Raw genomic sequence first — 13,080 nt, 5'->3', positions numbered from 1 at the left:
AGGGAGGTGTCCTTCAGGAGTCTTGGGTATGGGGGCCCATACACCCCTGACCACTGTACACATACTGGAGATGCACATTATCATTGACACTCCGACAATATATAGCTTTAACTTTTTGGACTTGAAAACACCACTTAGATACATAAATGAATTGTTGTGACTATAAAAAAATAAAATAAAAATATACATACACATGTATATACTGTGTGTATATATATATATATATATATATATATATATATATATATATATATATATATATATATATATATATATATATATATATATATATGTGTATATATATATATATATACACATATATATATATATATATATATATATATATATATATATATACATATATATATATATATATATATATATATATATATATATATATATATATATATATATATATATATATATATATATATACTTATATATATATATATATACTTATATATATATATATATATATATATATATATATATATATATATATATATATATATATATATATATATATATGTATATATATATAAATAAATATATTGATAATTGATTCCTATTAAAACAAAAAAATATGTGTGTATATATACATACATACATACATATATATATACATATATATATATCAATCAATCAATCAATGTTTATTTATATCGCACTAAATCACAACAGTCTCAAAGGGCTGCACAAGCCACAACGACATCCTCGGCACAGAGCCCACACAAGGGACGTCGATGTGAATGACTATGAGAAACCTTGGAGAGGACCGCATATGTGGGTAACCCCCCCTCTAAGTACAGTCCCTAGTGGATCCACATAACAGTGAGAGTCCAGTCCATAGTTGGGCCAGCAGGAGACCATCCTGAGCAGGGACAGGTCAGTAGCGCAGAGACGTCCCCAACCGATGCACAGGCGAGCGGTCCACCCCGGGTCCCAACTCTGGACAGCCAGCACCTCATCCATGGTCACCGGAACCGGAATAACCCCGGAACGCCTCCTGGTGGCGGAGCGGTGGCGGTGACGTCTCCCTGCCACCCCCTGCAGCTGACCCATCTTATTGCCTTGACCCCCAGTACTTATCCCTCCTCCTCAGCCACAACCAGAAGCTTCCCTTTTCTGCTTCCTCAGCAAGGGCCTTAGTTTCCCTTTGGAGCTTTGCCCCAGTCGTTCCCACATCTCGGAGCAGCCTTATAGTTGATGTACCGACGAAGCCCCGACAGCCTACTTCCACAGGGTAGATGGTAGTGGACCAACCTGCCTCTCTGCACTCAGCAGCCAGATCTGCATACTTGGCTGCTTTGCGCTCGTAGGCTGCCTGGATTCCCTCCTCCCAGGGGATGGTGAGCTCAATCAGTATGGCAGCCTTGGTAACAGCAGACCACAGCACGATGTCTGGGCGGAGTGAAGTGGTGGTGATTTCACGGGGGAACTGGAGCTGTTTGCCGATGTCAGCCCTCATACTCCAGTACCTTGCCAGAGAGAGGAAACTGCGGGGGCCTCGTCGGCTGGTGTCTCCTTTGCCTTCCCCTGGCCTCACAAACATGACAGGAAGTTGCTTGGCTATGGGCTGGCTGTTGGCCTCTTGTCTACTGCTCTCCAGGACTTCGGCCAGTTTCCTCAGGACTTGATCATGCCGCCATCTGTAGCGACCCTGTGTCAGCACGATCTTGCAGCCTGATAGCAAGTGCTGCAGGCTGGCGTTGGGAGCACCACACAGGGGACAGCTCTCCTCCTGGCCGAACCACTGGTGGTGGTTTCTGGGGCATGGCAAGGTGTCATAAGTTGCCCTGAGTAGGAAGCTGAGTCTGGCTTGTGGCATCTTCCATTGGTCGGCCCAGCTGATGGGTCTGCTGATGGTACCTTCCCAAGTGGTCCATCTTCCTTGGCGACCTTGAGACACGGCCTTGATAGTATATTGCTCCTGGTTTGCCCTTGAGACCTCCTCCACAACCATGGCTCTGCGTTCCCTCTTTGTGGCCTTGGACCAGAGGCGTGGAGAATCACCCCAGCCAAGCCCCGCTCTCCCCACTTGCACCCTGCCGACTATCTCCTGGTGTTGGAGCCTGCCAATGGCCTTGGCGACCTCTGGCCCTGCTTGCCACTTCCGGCCTGTTCGGGTGGGTACACATGCATTCCTCACTGTAGGATCTGAAGATTCTTCCAGCTCAAGAACCAGTCTGGCCTTCTCTCGCTTATAGCCCAGGGTGATGGACTAGATCGGCAGATGCAGCGAAGTTTCCCCAAATAAGCCAGTGTCGGAGAAGCAACGTGGTAGGCCCAGCCACTTTCGGATGTAGGAGTTGGCTAGTCTGTCCAACCCGTTGGCTGTTGAGGATGGAATCTCACAAATCTTCAGTGGCCACATAACCCTTTGGTACAGTGTGAAGTTGTAGCACCACAACTTGTACTTTCCAGGGAGCTGGCTCTTGTTAATACTCGCTAGGCCTTCTGAGAGTTGTTTCCATGCTGCCTTGCCTGCGTGCTTGTCCGACAGGTCCGCATTGTACTGCCTCCCCAGGCTTTGGATGGACTGGTTGACCAGTAGAGGGATTTGCTCACCTCCTGCAACAAAGATGGTTTTGTCGTTCCTGGTGCCTTTGCGCAAGGAGAGGCTTCGTGACTTGGAGGGTTTTATCTTCATCCGTGCCCATGTCACTAGCTCATCCAGCCTCTTCAGACATCTTCTCGTGCATGGGGCTGTTTGCAGCACCACAGTGACATCGTCCATGTAGCTTCGGAGTGGTGGAAGCCTCTGCCCTGTCTGCAGCCTCATTCCTCCTACAGTCTGGCGGGCTCCGCGGAGGATGATTTCAAAAGCTGCGACAAAGAGGACTGGGGAGATGGAACACCCCATGGCGATGCCTACTTCCAGACGCTGCCAACCTGTTGTAAAATCCTGGAGGCTGAAAAACATCTGGAAGTCCCTGAAGTAGCTGCTTACCAGGTTAATGATGGAAACAGGGACGTGGAAGAACTCCAATGCAAACTGGATGAGTTTGTGCGGGACAGAACCATAAGCGTTGGCAAGGTCAAGCCACACCACGTGGAGGTCGCTCTTCTCCTGCTTGGCCCTCTGGATCTGCGCCCAAATCATTGAAGAATGCTCCACGCATCCTGGAAAACCTGGTACTCCTGCTTTCTGGCAGCTGGTGTCAATATAGCCATTCTTTGTGAGGTAAGAGGTTAGTCTCTTGGCCATGACTGCAAAGAAGATCTTTCCCTCGACATTCAACAGAGCAATACTCCTGAATTGACTGATGTTATGGGACTCCTGTTCCTTCGGAATAAACACTCACTGCCACAGCTCTCTGCCACTCCGACGGGATGAGTAAATTCTTCCATGCTGTGCTCATTAGCTTCCACAAGCATTTCAGCACTTGGGGGCAGTTCTTGTATAGCTTGTAGGGGATTCCGTTAGGCCCAGGAGCTGATGCTGACCTCGCTTTCTTGACGACTGCTCTTACCTCGCTCAGTCGAGGAGGGCAGCCGTCAAACTGCGTGGTTGGAGGAGGTGGAAGAGGGACGTATCCTGGTGAACCTAACGGATCATTCCTCTTTGGGTCGCTGTATTGGCCCCTGATGTACTGCTCAAGCTCCTCCTTGGTGGCTTCCAGTTTCCCGCTTCTTTTCTCCTCCAGAAGCTGACGGGCGTGCTTGAAAGGATTCCTCATGAAGCTAGCTCTTTCTTTCTCCTTTCTTTTCCTGCATCTGCGAATACGTTCTGCTCTTCGCATGCTGCCCAGCTTCTGTCTCACCTCATCCCATAACACCTTCAGGCCTTCTTTCTCCTCTGCCGATGCTTTCCTCCATCTCCTGCGGAGCTGGCGCCGATCTTGCACCAGGGCGTCAATCTCAGCCTCCCTCCCTTTCTTGGGGGTAGATTGTGCTGCTTCTTGGTGAGGCTACCGAATCTAGCTTTGCACTCCTCGTACAGGATGTCCCCAAAAAGGTTGAGTTTCTTGTCCACTTTACCACGTAGCGAGTGCTCCAGCACTAGACTGAGGTCTGAGTCCAGTTTCTGCCATGTCTTCACATCACTTGCTCTAGGCCACTTGATGGTGCACTTTCTTCCTGGTTCCCTCTTTTCTGTTTGCTGGGTGACTGGGGGGCTGGCAGGTCTATTTTCAGCATGCTCACATGCCAGGGGGGTACTGCTCCGCTCAGGGGGTTCTTCCTCTACCAACCGCATATCAACAATGTTTGGACCCTCGGCTCTGTGGTTCTCTCCCCGGCTGGGGGTCCTGCTTGTCTTATCTGCCAGAGCAGTGCAAGGATGTTGTATGCCTTTTCTCTCGCTCTCCTTTCTCTTCCTCCCCTGATGGATCCGTAAGCCCCTGTATGTGGTCACTTTCCCCCATCCACACCTGCACAATCGGAAGGTCCTTATCTCGTTGTCGATGTCCGTTCCAGTCGTTTCCGAATAGTCAGTCCTGTTAGGCTCATCTTCCACCCCGCCTCTCGGAGGGCCTTCGGGTTGTTTTTTCTTATTCGTTTTCGTAGTTATAGGTTGGGTGTATATATAAATTTAAGAATTTAGGTGAAATAAAATAAAATGTACGAAGCAATTGACAACATATAAATACGATTTAAAAATTGCGAAAAAAAACCCCAACCTTATTATAACTAACTTATTATCAAATAACTTATATTTTCCTCAGCCCTATTAGGCCATACAAGTGGCATCAAAGGGCAGCTTCACAACAACGTATCTGGCCCATGTATTAAGGAAGTCATTATATGTCCTCTCCGCACACATGAATACAGTATCGCCATTCATTATAATTAGATTATATCTGGATCGCTTCATTTCCTTTTCATTCAAGGCTTTGCCTTTCAGGATTTGTTATCGTTGCTTCCTGGCCTGTAACTAAGACGACGCTATCTCATGACGCATTCTGTCAGCTCACTTGCTACTTATCCTGACCACCGTTTCAACTCTGAATTTTTTGGGCTCATGTTGGAACAAAATGGGTAAAAGCGTGAAAAATGCACCACTATGGCCGTTTCCTCTATGTAAAGACGTGATAAGTCCGAAACAGAAAGAGATGATGCAGTATTATCAGCTCACAGATGCTTCCTGGTGGTTGTTAGAGTACACTACAGATGGACCTGGACAAACTAATCAACCCCCATTCCTTAATGCTTCAGTCACATGCAGGGTTCTCAGAGGAATGAGGCAAAAACTCCTCCAGACATACTGTATGTTACATGTGGGCTAGCAAGAGCACAGCTTTTGGGGATCCCCACTAATAAACAGATCTCACATGCAAACGTTTTTCTACCTATAAAAGACTAAAATACTCAGATGAACAAATGATAGTTTAGTGAGGTCCTCTGATCAATTTGACTGTCTACAAATATTGTAGATAAATATAAAAAAAACATTAAAAAAAAAGATAATAATTAAAATAATAAAATAAAAATAAATTATATATATATATATATATATATATATATATATATATATATATATATATATATATATATATATATATATATATATATATATATATATATATACATACAGTATGTATACTATATATGTGTATATATACACACATATTTTTGTTTGTTTTAATAAGAATCAATTATTAATATATATATATATATATATATATATATATATATATATATATATATATATATATATATATATATATATATATATATATATGTGGGGTGGGGGGAGGGGGGTTGTGCTATATATATTTTTTTTGTCATAAAAAAATACAATCATGTGTGCTTACGGACTGTATCCCTGCAGACTGTATTGATCTATATTGATATATAATGTAGGAACCAGAAATATTAATAACAGAAAGAAACAACCCTTTTGTGCGAATGAGTGTGAGTGAGTGTAAATGGGGGAGGGAGGTTTTTTCTGGTTGGTGCACTAATTGTAAGTGTATCTTGTGTTTTTTATGTTGATTTAATTAAAAAAAAAAAAAAAAAAAATATATATATATATATATATATATATATATATATATATATATATATATATATATATATATATATATATATATTTTAATTTCTTGTTCGGCCCGGTACCAATCGATCCACGGACCGGTAGAATATTGATTGGGAAATGACCAAAATTTAAGTTAAAGTTAAAGTTAAAGTACCAATGATTGTCACACACACACTAGGGGTGGTGAAATTTGTCCTCTGCATTTGACCCATCCCCTTGATCACCCTCTGGGAGGTGAGGGGAGCAGTGGGCAGCAGCACCGCTGCTGCCCGGGAATCATTTTTGGTGATTTAACCCCCAATTCCAACCCTTGATGCTGAGTGCCAAGCAGGGAGGTAATGGGTCCAATTTTTATAGTCTTTGGTATAACTCGGCCGGGGTTTGAACTCACAACATACCGATCTCAGGGCGGACACTCTAACCCAGGGGTCACCAACGCGGTGCCCGCGGGCACCAGGTAGCCCGTAAGGACCAGATGAGTAGCCCGCTGGCCTGTTCTAAAAAATAGCTGAAATAGCAGCACTTACCAGTGAGCTGCCTCTATTTTTTAAATTTTATTTATTTACTAGCAAGCTGGTCTCGCTTTGCTCGACGACATTTTTAATTCTAAGAGAGACAAAACTCAAATAGAATTTGAAAATCCAAGAAAATATTTTAAAGACTTGGTCTACACTTGTTTAAATAAATTCATTAATTTTTTTACTTTGCTTCTTATAATTTCAGAGAAAAAATACAACCTTAAAAATGATTTTAGGATTTTTAAACACATATACCTTTTTACCTTTTAAATTCCTTCCTCTTCTTTCCTGACAATTAAAATCAATGTTCAAGTAAATTAATTGTTTTTATTGTAAAGAATAATAAACAAATTTTAATTTAATTTTTCATTTTAGCTTCTGTCTTTTCGACGAAAAATATTTGTGAAATATTTCTTCAAACTTATTATGATTAAAATTTTAAAAAAATATTCTGGCAAATCTAGAAAATCTGTAGAATCAAATTTAAATCTTATTTCAAAGTCTTTTGAATTTCTTTTAAAATGTTTGTTCTGGAAAATCTAGAAGAAATAATTAATTGTCTTTGTTAGAAATATAGCTTGGTCCAATTTGTTGTATATTCTAACAAAGTGTAGATTGGATTTTAACCTATTTAAAACATGTCATCAAAATTGTAAAATTAATCTTAATCAGGAAAAATTACTAATGATGTTCCATAATTTTATTTTTTTATTTTTTCAAAAAGATTCGAATTAGCTAGTTTTTCTCTTCTTTTTTTCGGTTGAATTTTGAATTTTAAAGAGTCGAAATTGAAGATAAACTATGTTTCAAAATTTAATTGTCATTTTTTTCGTGTTTTCTCCTCTTTTAAACCATTCAATTAAGTGTAAATGTCATTAATTATTAATAATAACATAGAGTTAAAGGTAAATTGAGCAAATTGGCTATTTCCGGCAATTTATTTAAGTGTGTATCAAACTGGTAGCCCTTCGCATTAATCAGTACCCAAGAAGTAGCTCTTGGTTTCAAAAAGGTTGGGGACCCCTGCCCTAACCAGTAGGCCACTGAGTGGTTTCAATGGTCAAATCAACGTCACAACCTGACATTGATCAAACGTTGTCAAAAAGCATGTTGTTTCAATGTTGTATTTGTGTTGTAGAATATTGGTTGGGAAATGACCAAATTTCAATGGTCAAATCAACGTCAGAAACCAACTTTGAATAAACGTTGTCTAAAAGCATTTTGTTTCAACGTTGTATTTGAGTTGTAGAATATTGGTCGGGAAACGACCAAAATTCAATGGTCAAATCAACGTCACAACCTGACATTTATTAAACGTTGTCTAAAAGCATGTTGTTTCAACGTTGTGTTTGTGTTGTAGAATATTGGTCGGGAAATGACCAAAATTCAATGGTCAAAGCAACGTCAGGACCTAACGTTGATTAAACGTTGTCAAAAAGCATGTTGTTTCAACGTTGTAATTTGTGTTGTAGAATATTGGTTGGAAAATGACCAAAATTCAATGGTCAAATCAACCTCAGAACCCGTCTTTGAATAAACGTCATCTAAAAGCATGTTGTTTCAATGTCATGGTTGAGTTGCTCAACGTCTGGACCTAATCCAACAAGTTCTCAACATTGTTTTAATGTCTTGTGCCTTCTGGGAAATTACCTAAAAATGTGTTTTAAAAAGAAAAAAACATTTAAAAAAAATTATGAATCGATTTAGATTCAGGATGAACAAGAATAGTGATTTAGATGTGAATCGATGTATCGGCCAATCCTCAAGGCGGTATGGTATGGAAAGGGTCAAAAGTGGTATGGTGACACACCTTGGGAGTCATGTTGGTACTCGTGTGCAGAACTTGGACCCAAATGTGGTCTCCAGACGGCCAGAAGGTGAATTGTGCTGAATCAAAACAACGTCTCCTCTCCCTTTTCCATCTCTGGCAGCCTTTCTGTTTTTCCCTCTCTGTGAGTCTGTGTGAGTCTGTGTGTGTCTGTGTGTGTCTGTGTTAGTCTGTGTGTGTCTGTGTGTGTACGTGTGTGTCTGTGTGAGTAATTACAGGCCAGATGAGGAAAGAGAGGAGGAAAAAAAACAAACTTTGGTGAACTTTCTCTTTCTCCTCCTCTTCCTTCCAGCCAGCACAACTTGTGGAGCTCCGCACCCACCAAAAGGAGACCCAGCGAGTCCCGGATCCAGCTTTCGGTGCCTTTCTTCTGAGTCCCTCACCTTACTCAGCCGCGCCATACGCACAAAGGCGGGGCAGGTATACGGTTTCTCTTGGACAATGGAAACCCAATCAGGAAATGGAGAGGAGGCGGCGTCCTGGAGTATCCACACCAAAGGTCACTGCGGGCCACAGGTAGACGCACCGGAAGACCCGGTGCTCCGAGAGGACCTGGAGGCGGCAAAGAGGATCGAGAAGTTCGACATCCCGCTAGACAGCCTGAAAAGGATGTTTGAGAAACCAACCGTGAGTACGGGACTTTGCCTGCTTTTTTTTTTTTCTTCTTTCCAAATGTTTATTTTTTGGCGTGTCAGCAGATCGTGAAAAAGTTTGCCGGTTGCCTTGCACTGGGAGTTGAAAGGTGTCAGATAGACGGATGAGCTTCACGCTACTTGCATTTCAACAAGGACATGTGAAAAATGTACGCAGAAGCCACAAGTAGCTGGTCTGAACATCTGCTAGACAGATCTCAGGGGGAGAAATGACACACTCGTATTTCAACATGAACTGGTTATTAAAAAGATTATTGCATGAATTGTATGTGGTGACTTACCATGGTGCAGTGAAAGGGGATATTGTCATTTTTTGTGTCTACACGTATTCATGTTAGAACGATACACAAGGCTGCAGCTAGCAGGCAGGGGCTCAATCTAATCAACTTCTACCCAGTAGAATGTCTGTAATGATAATGTCAATGAGGGATTTGTAATCACTGCTATGTTGGAATTGTTATTAACATTGATACTGTTGTTGATAATATTAATTTTTGTCTGACTGCTTTTGGATTATTTTGTGTCATGTTTGTGTCCTCTCAATTGCTCTGTTTATTGCTATTCTGAATGTTGCTGGGTCGGGTTTGGTTTTGGAATTGGAATTGCATTATTATGGTATTGTTGTGTATTGTTTTGTTGGATTGATTTAAAAAAAAAAAAAAAAAAAAAAAAATTCTACCCAGTAGAAGTAATAAGTGCACATGAACACAACGGAGGCGGTCATATGGAGGCGTCTGTGACAAAAATAAATAAACGTGGCGATAACCAGCCTGTGGAATGTTGAAAAGATGGCATGACTAACATCAGCATGTTAGCATGCTAACATTAGCATGCTCGGAGGCGTATACCTGCAAAATTAGTAAATAAAAGCTAGCACGTGAACAATTATATGCTAACAGTTAGCTTGCATCAAGTACCAAAATATATGACTCTGAGGTGTTTACCCTGAATATATGCCATTGAGGTGTATACCTGAAAAACTTGGCAAAAAAAGCAAGCATGCTAACAATAACATACACACAATTAGCATGGGTAATGTACCTAAATATATGACTCTGAGCTATATCAATGCAAAATTTTCTCAAAAAAAGTTAGCATGCTGACAATTACATGCTAACAGTATGTGTCAAATACCAACATATTTGACTCCGAGGCATATACCTGCAAAATTTGTAAATAAAAGCTAGCATGTCAACAATTATATGCTAACAGTTAGCTTGCATAAAGTACCAAAATATATGACTCTGAGGTGTTTACCCTACAAAAATAGCTAAAAAAAAGATAGCATGCTAACAATAGCATGCTAACAGTAAGCATGCATCAAGTACCTAAATATAAAGCGAGCATGCTAACAATAACATACACAGAATTAGCATGGGTCATGTACCTAAATAAATGACTCTGAAGTGGATCACTGCAAAACCATTTCAAAGAGAATTTAGCATGCTGACAATTACATGCTAACAGCATGTGTCAAGTACCAACATATTTGACTCCGAGGCGTATACCTGCAAAATTTGTTAATAAAAAACAACAACCATGTGTGCTTCACGGACTGTATCCCTTGCAGACTGTATTGATATATATAGTAGGAACCAGAATATTAATAACAGAAGGAAACATCCCTTTTGTGTGAATGAGTGTAAATAGGGAGGTTTTTTTTTGGGTTGGTGAACTAACTGTAAGTGTATCTTGTGTTTTTTATGTTGATTTAATAAAATAAAATAAAATACAAATTAAATAAATAATAATAATAATTAAAATGTGGGAGAAAAAGCGAGCACGCTAACAATTACGTGCAAATTGTTAACATTCGTCAAGTACCTAAATAAATGATTCTGAGTTAAATACCAGCAAATTAGAAAATTAAAAGCTAGCATGCAAACAATTACATGTTAACAGTTAGCATGCTCCAAATACCAAAATATATGATTGTGTTCTTGTATAATCAGCAAAAAAAAAGCTAGCATGCTAAAGTTAACATGTTAACAGTTAGCATGCATCAAGTACCAAACTATATCAGTTTTAGCCTGGTGTATACCTGCAAAAATAGCTCATAAAAGCTAGCATGTTAACAATAACATGCTAACAGTTAGAATGTGTCAAGGACCAAAATACTGTGTATGATTTTGAGGTGTATCTCTGCTAAATTGTCAAAAGAAAAGTTAGCATGCTAACAATTACATGCTAACAGTAAGTAAATGATAAATGGGTTATACTTGTATAGCGCTTTTCTACCTTCAAGGTACTCAAAGCGCTTTGACAGTATTTCCACATTCACCCATTCACACACACATTCACACACTGATGGCGGGAGCTGCCATGCAAGGCGCTAACCAGCAGCCATCAGGAGCAAGGGTGAAGTGTCTTGCCCAAGGACACAACGGACGTGACTAGGATGGTAGAAGGTGGGGATTGAACCCCAGTAGCCAGCAACCCTTCGATTGCTGGCACGGCCACTCTACCAACTTCGCCACGCCGTCCCCAACAGTATGTGTCAAGTACCAAAAAATTTGACTCTGAGGTGTATACCTGTAAAACAATTTAAAAAGCTAGCATGCTAATGTTAAAATGCTAACAGATAGCTAGCATCAAGTACCAAAATTCATGACTCTGAGGTGTATACCTGCAAAATAAAATAAAAAGCTAGTATGCTAACAATAACATGCTAACAACTAGCATGTGTCAAGTGCCTAAAAACATGACTCTGAGGTGTATACCTGCAAAATAAAAAACAACAACAAAAAACCTAGCTTTTTCCCGCTACTTTTGTGTGTGTTAATAAATAGGGGTGCACAAAAATTTGATTCACATCCGATTTGCGATTCTTATTCATCCCGATTGTCAATCGATTCATAATTTTATAACAAAATCGATAAAAAATGTATATCATTTTTTAAATACATTTCTGATTTTATAAGAATCCATTTTTCAAAATATTTTTTTCATACCATCTCCATGAAACCAGGAGGAGTCTTCCTAAGTGTATAGTTTATGGTGTGTTGGTTAAGTCAGTTCAATCTTTGCTGAATCTATTCTTTTGTTGCGCCCTAAGAAGTGTCAATATTCTAAGTATTGTACTTTTTTTTTTAGCACAAACTGTTTGATTGTAACGTGCATCTTAGTTGTAGTTGTCATTAACACATTTGGAGGTGTTGAAATCGCCATGTAAAATGGCTAATGCTAATCAGGAGCATGTCAATAGCAGAGCCTATGCATATTACCATCAAGGTAGCGCTTTTTTGGAGAAGTGGATCCTTACTTTACTAATGTTGGAGCGTTTGTTTGAGCCAATTTCTTTGCTGGCATTGAAAAGGGCAACGTTTCCTTGAGGAACTTTGGTTGAGTCTGCTCTTAGTGTTGCTGGAGTGATGTGTCATTTTGGGTAGTATAAAGGTATGCTACAGGCAAATATTGCACTTTGGGGAGAGCATTCCTAAAAATGTACAGAAAAGTTCTTGAAATGTCTCTCGTTTTTCCCACCAAGGGCCCAATACTGAAGAGTCAAAACATGCATGAGCAAAAAAAGTGTTGGAATGAGAAAAATCTGAAATGTTGATACTAATAACTAATAATCATACACTTATAACACAACGTTTACACCATTTTTGTCATCCACCCATCCATCCATTTTCTACCGCTATTACGAAAGTGTTTTTTTTGTAACACTGAATTCATGTGACTGACTGAATTTTTTGCATTTGATTTTTGTGAACCTAATTTTTTTTATGTCAAATCATGCTGACAATTTCATCGAAAAAAATGTCTCCGCAAAATGTGTGTGTTTAAAAATTCAGTGTTTCAAAGTATTTTTATACACTGGATTTTTTACACTGAATTTTTATGCACTGATTTTTTTATACTGATTTTTTTTCAACACTGATTTTTTTATACTGAATTTTTTCACACTGAAATTTTATGCACTGATTTTTTTACACAACATTTTTTTTACACTGAATTAATGTGACTGACTGAATTTTTTGCGTTTGATTTTTGTGAACCTAATTTTTTTTACGTCAAATTATGCTGACAATTTCATTGAAAAAAATGTCTCCGCAAAATGTGTGTGTTTAAAAATTCAGTGTTTCAAAGTATTTTTAT

At 39.7% G+C, this 13,080-nt stretch overlaps 1 protein-coding gene across 3 annotated transcripts in view; it reads left to right on the top strand.

Annotated features, from left to right (window-relative positions):
- Positions 1–8,467: 8,467 nt before the first annotated feature.
- xirp2a (xin actin binding repeat containing 2a) overlaps positions 8,468–13,080 on the top strand; it is a 158,094-nt gene continuing 153,481 nt past the window's right edge. Inside the window, exon 1 of one of the 3 annotated variants that reach the window (XM_062058621.1) lies at positions 8,468–8,953. In XM_062058621.1, the coding sequence (XP_061914605.1) occupies positions 8,768–8,953 (186 nt within the window). In that variant the 5' untranslated portion in view covers positions 8,468–8,767. The remainder of the gene's footprint in view (positions 8,954–13,080) is intronic. The other 2 variants (XM_062058629.1, XM_062058673.1) reach the window with 2 other exon arrangements.

Source organism: Entelurus aequoreus, linkage group LG01 (assembly GCF_033978785.1).
Source record: "Entelurus aequoreus isolate RoL-2023_Sb linkage group LG01, RoL_Eaeq_v1.1, whole genome shotgun sequence".
Classification (NCBI taxonomy): domain Eukaryota; kingdom Metazoa; phylum Chordata; class Actinopteri; order Syngnathiformes; family Syngnathidae; genus Entelurus; species Entelurus aequoreus.
Note: the sequence above shows the minus strand (reverse complement) of the source record. Positions and strands in the feature narration are given on the sequence as shown.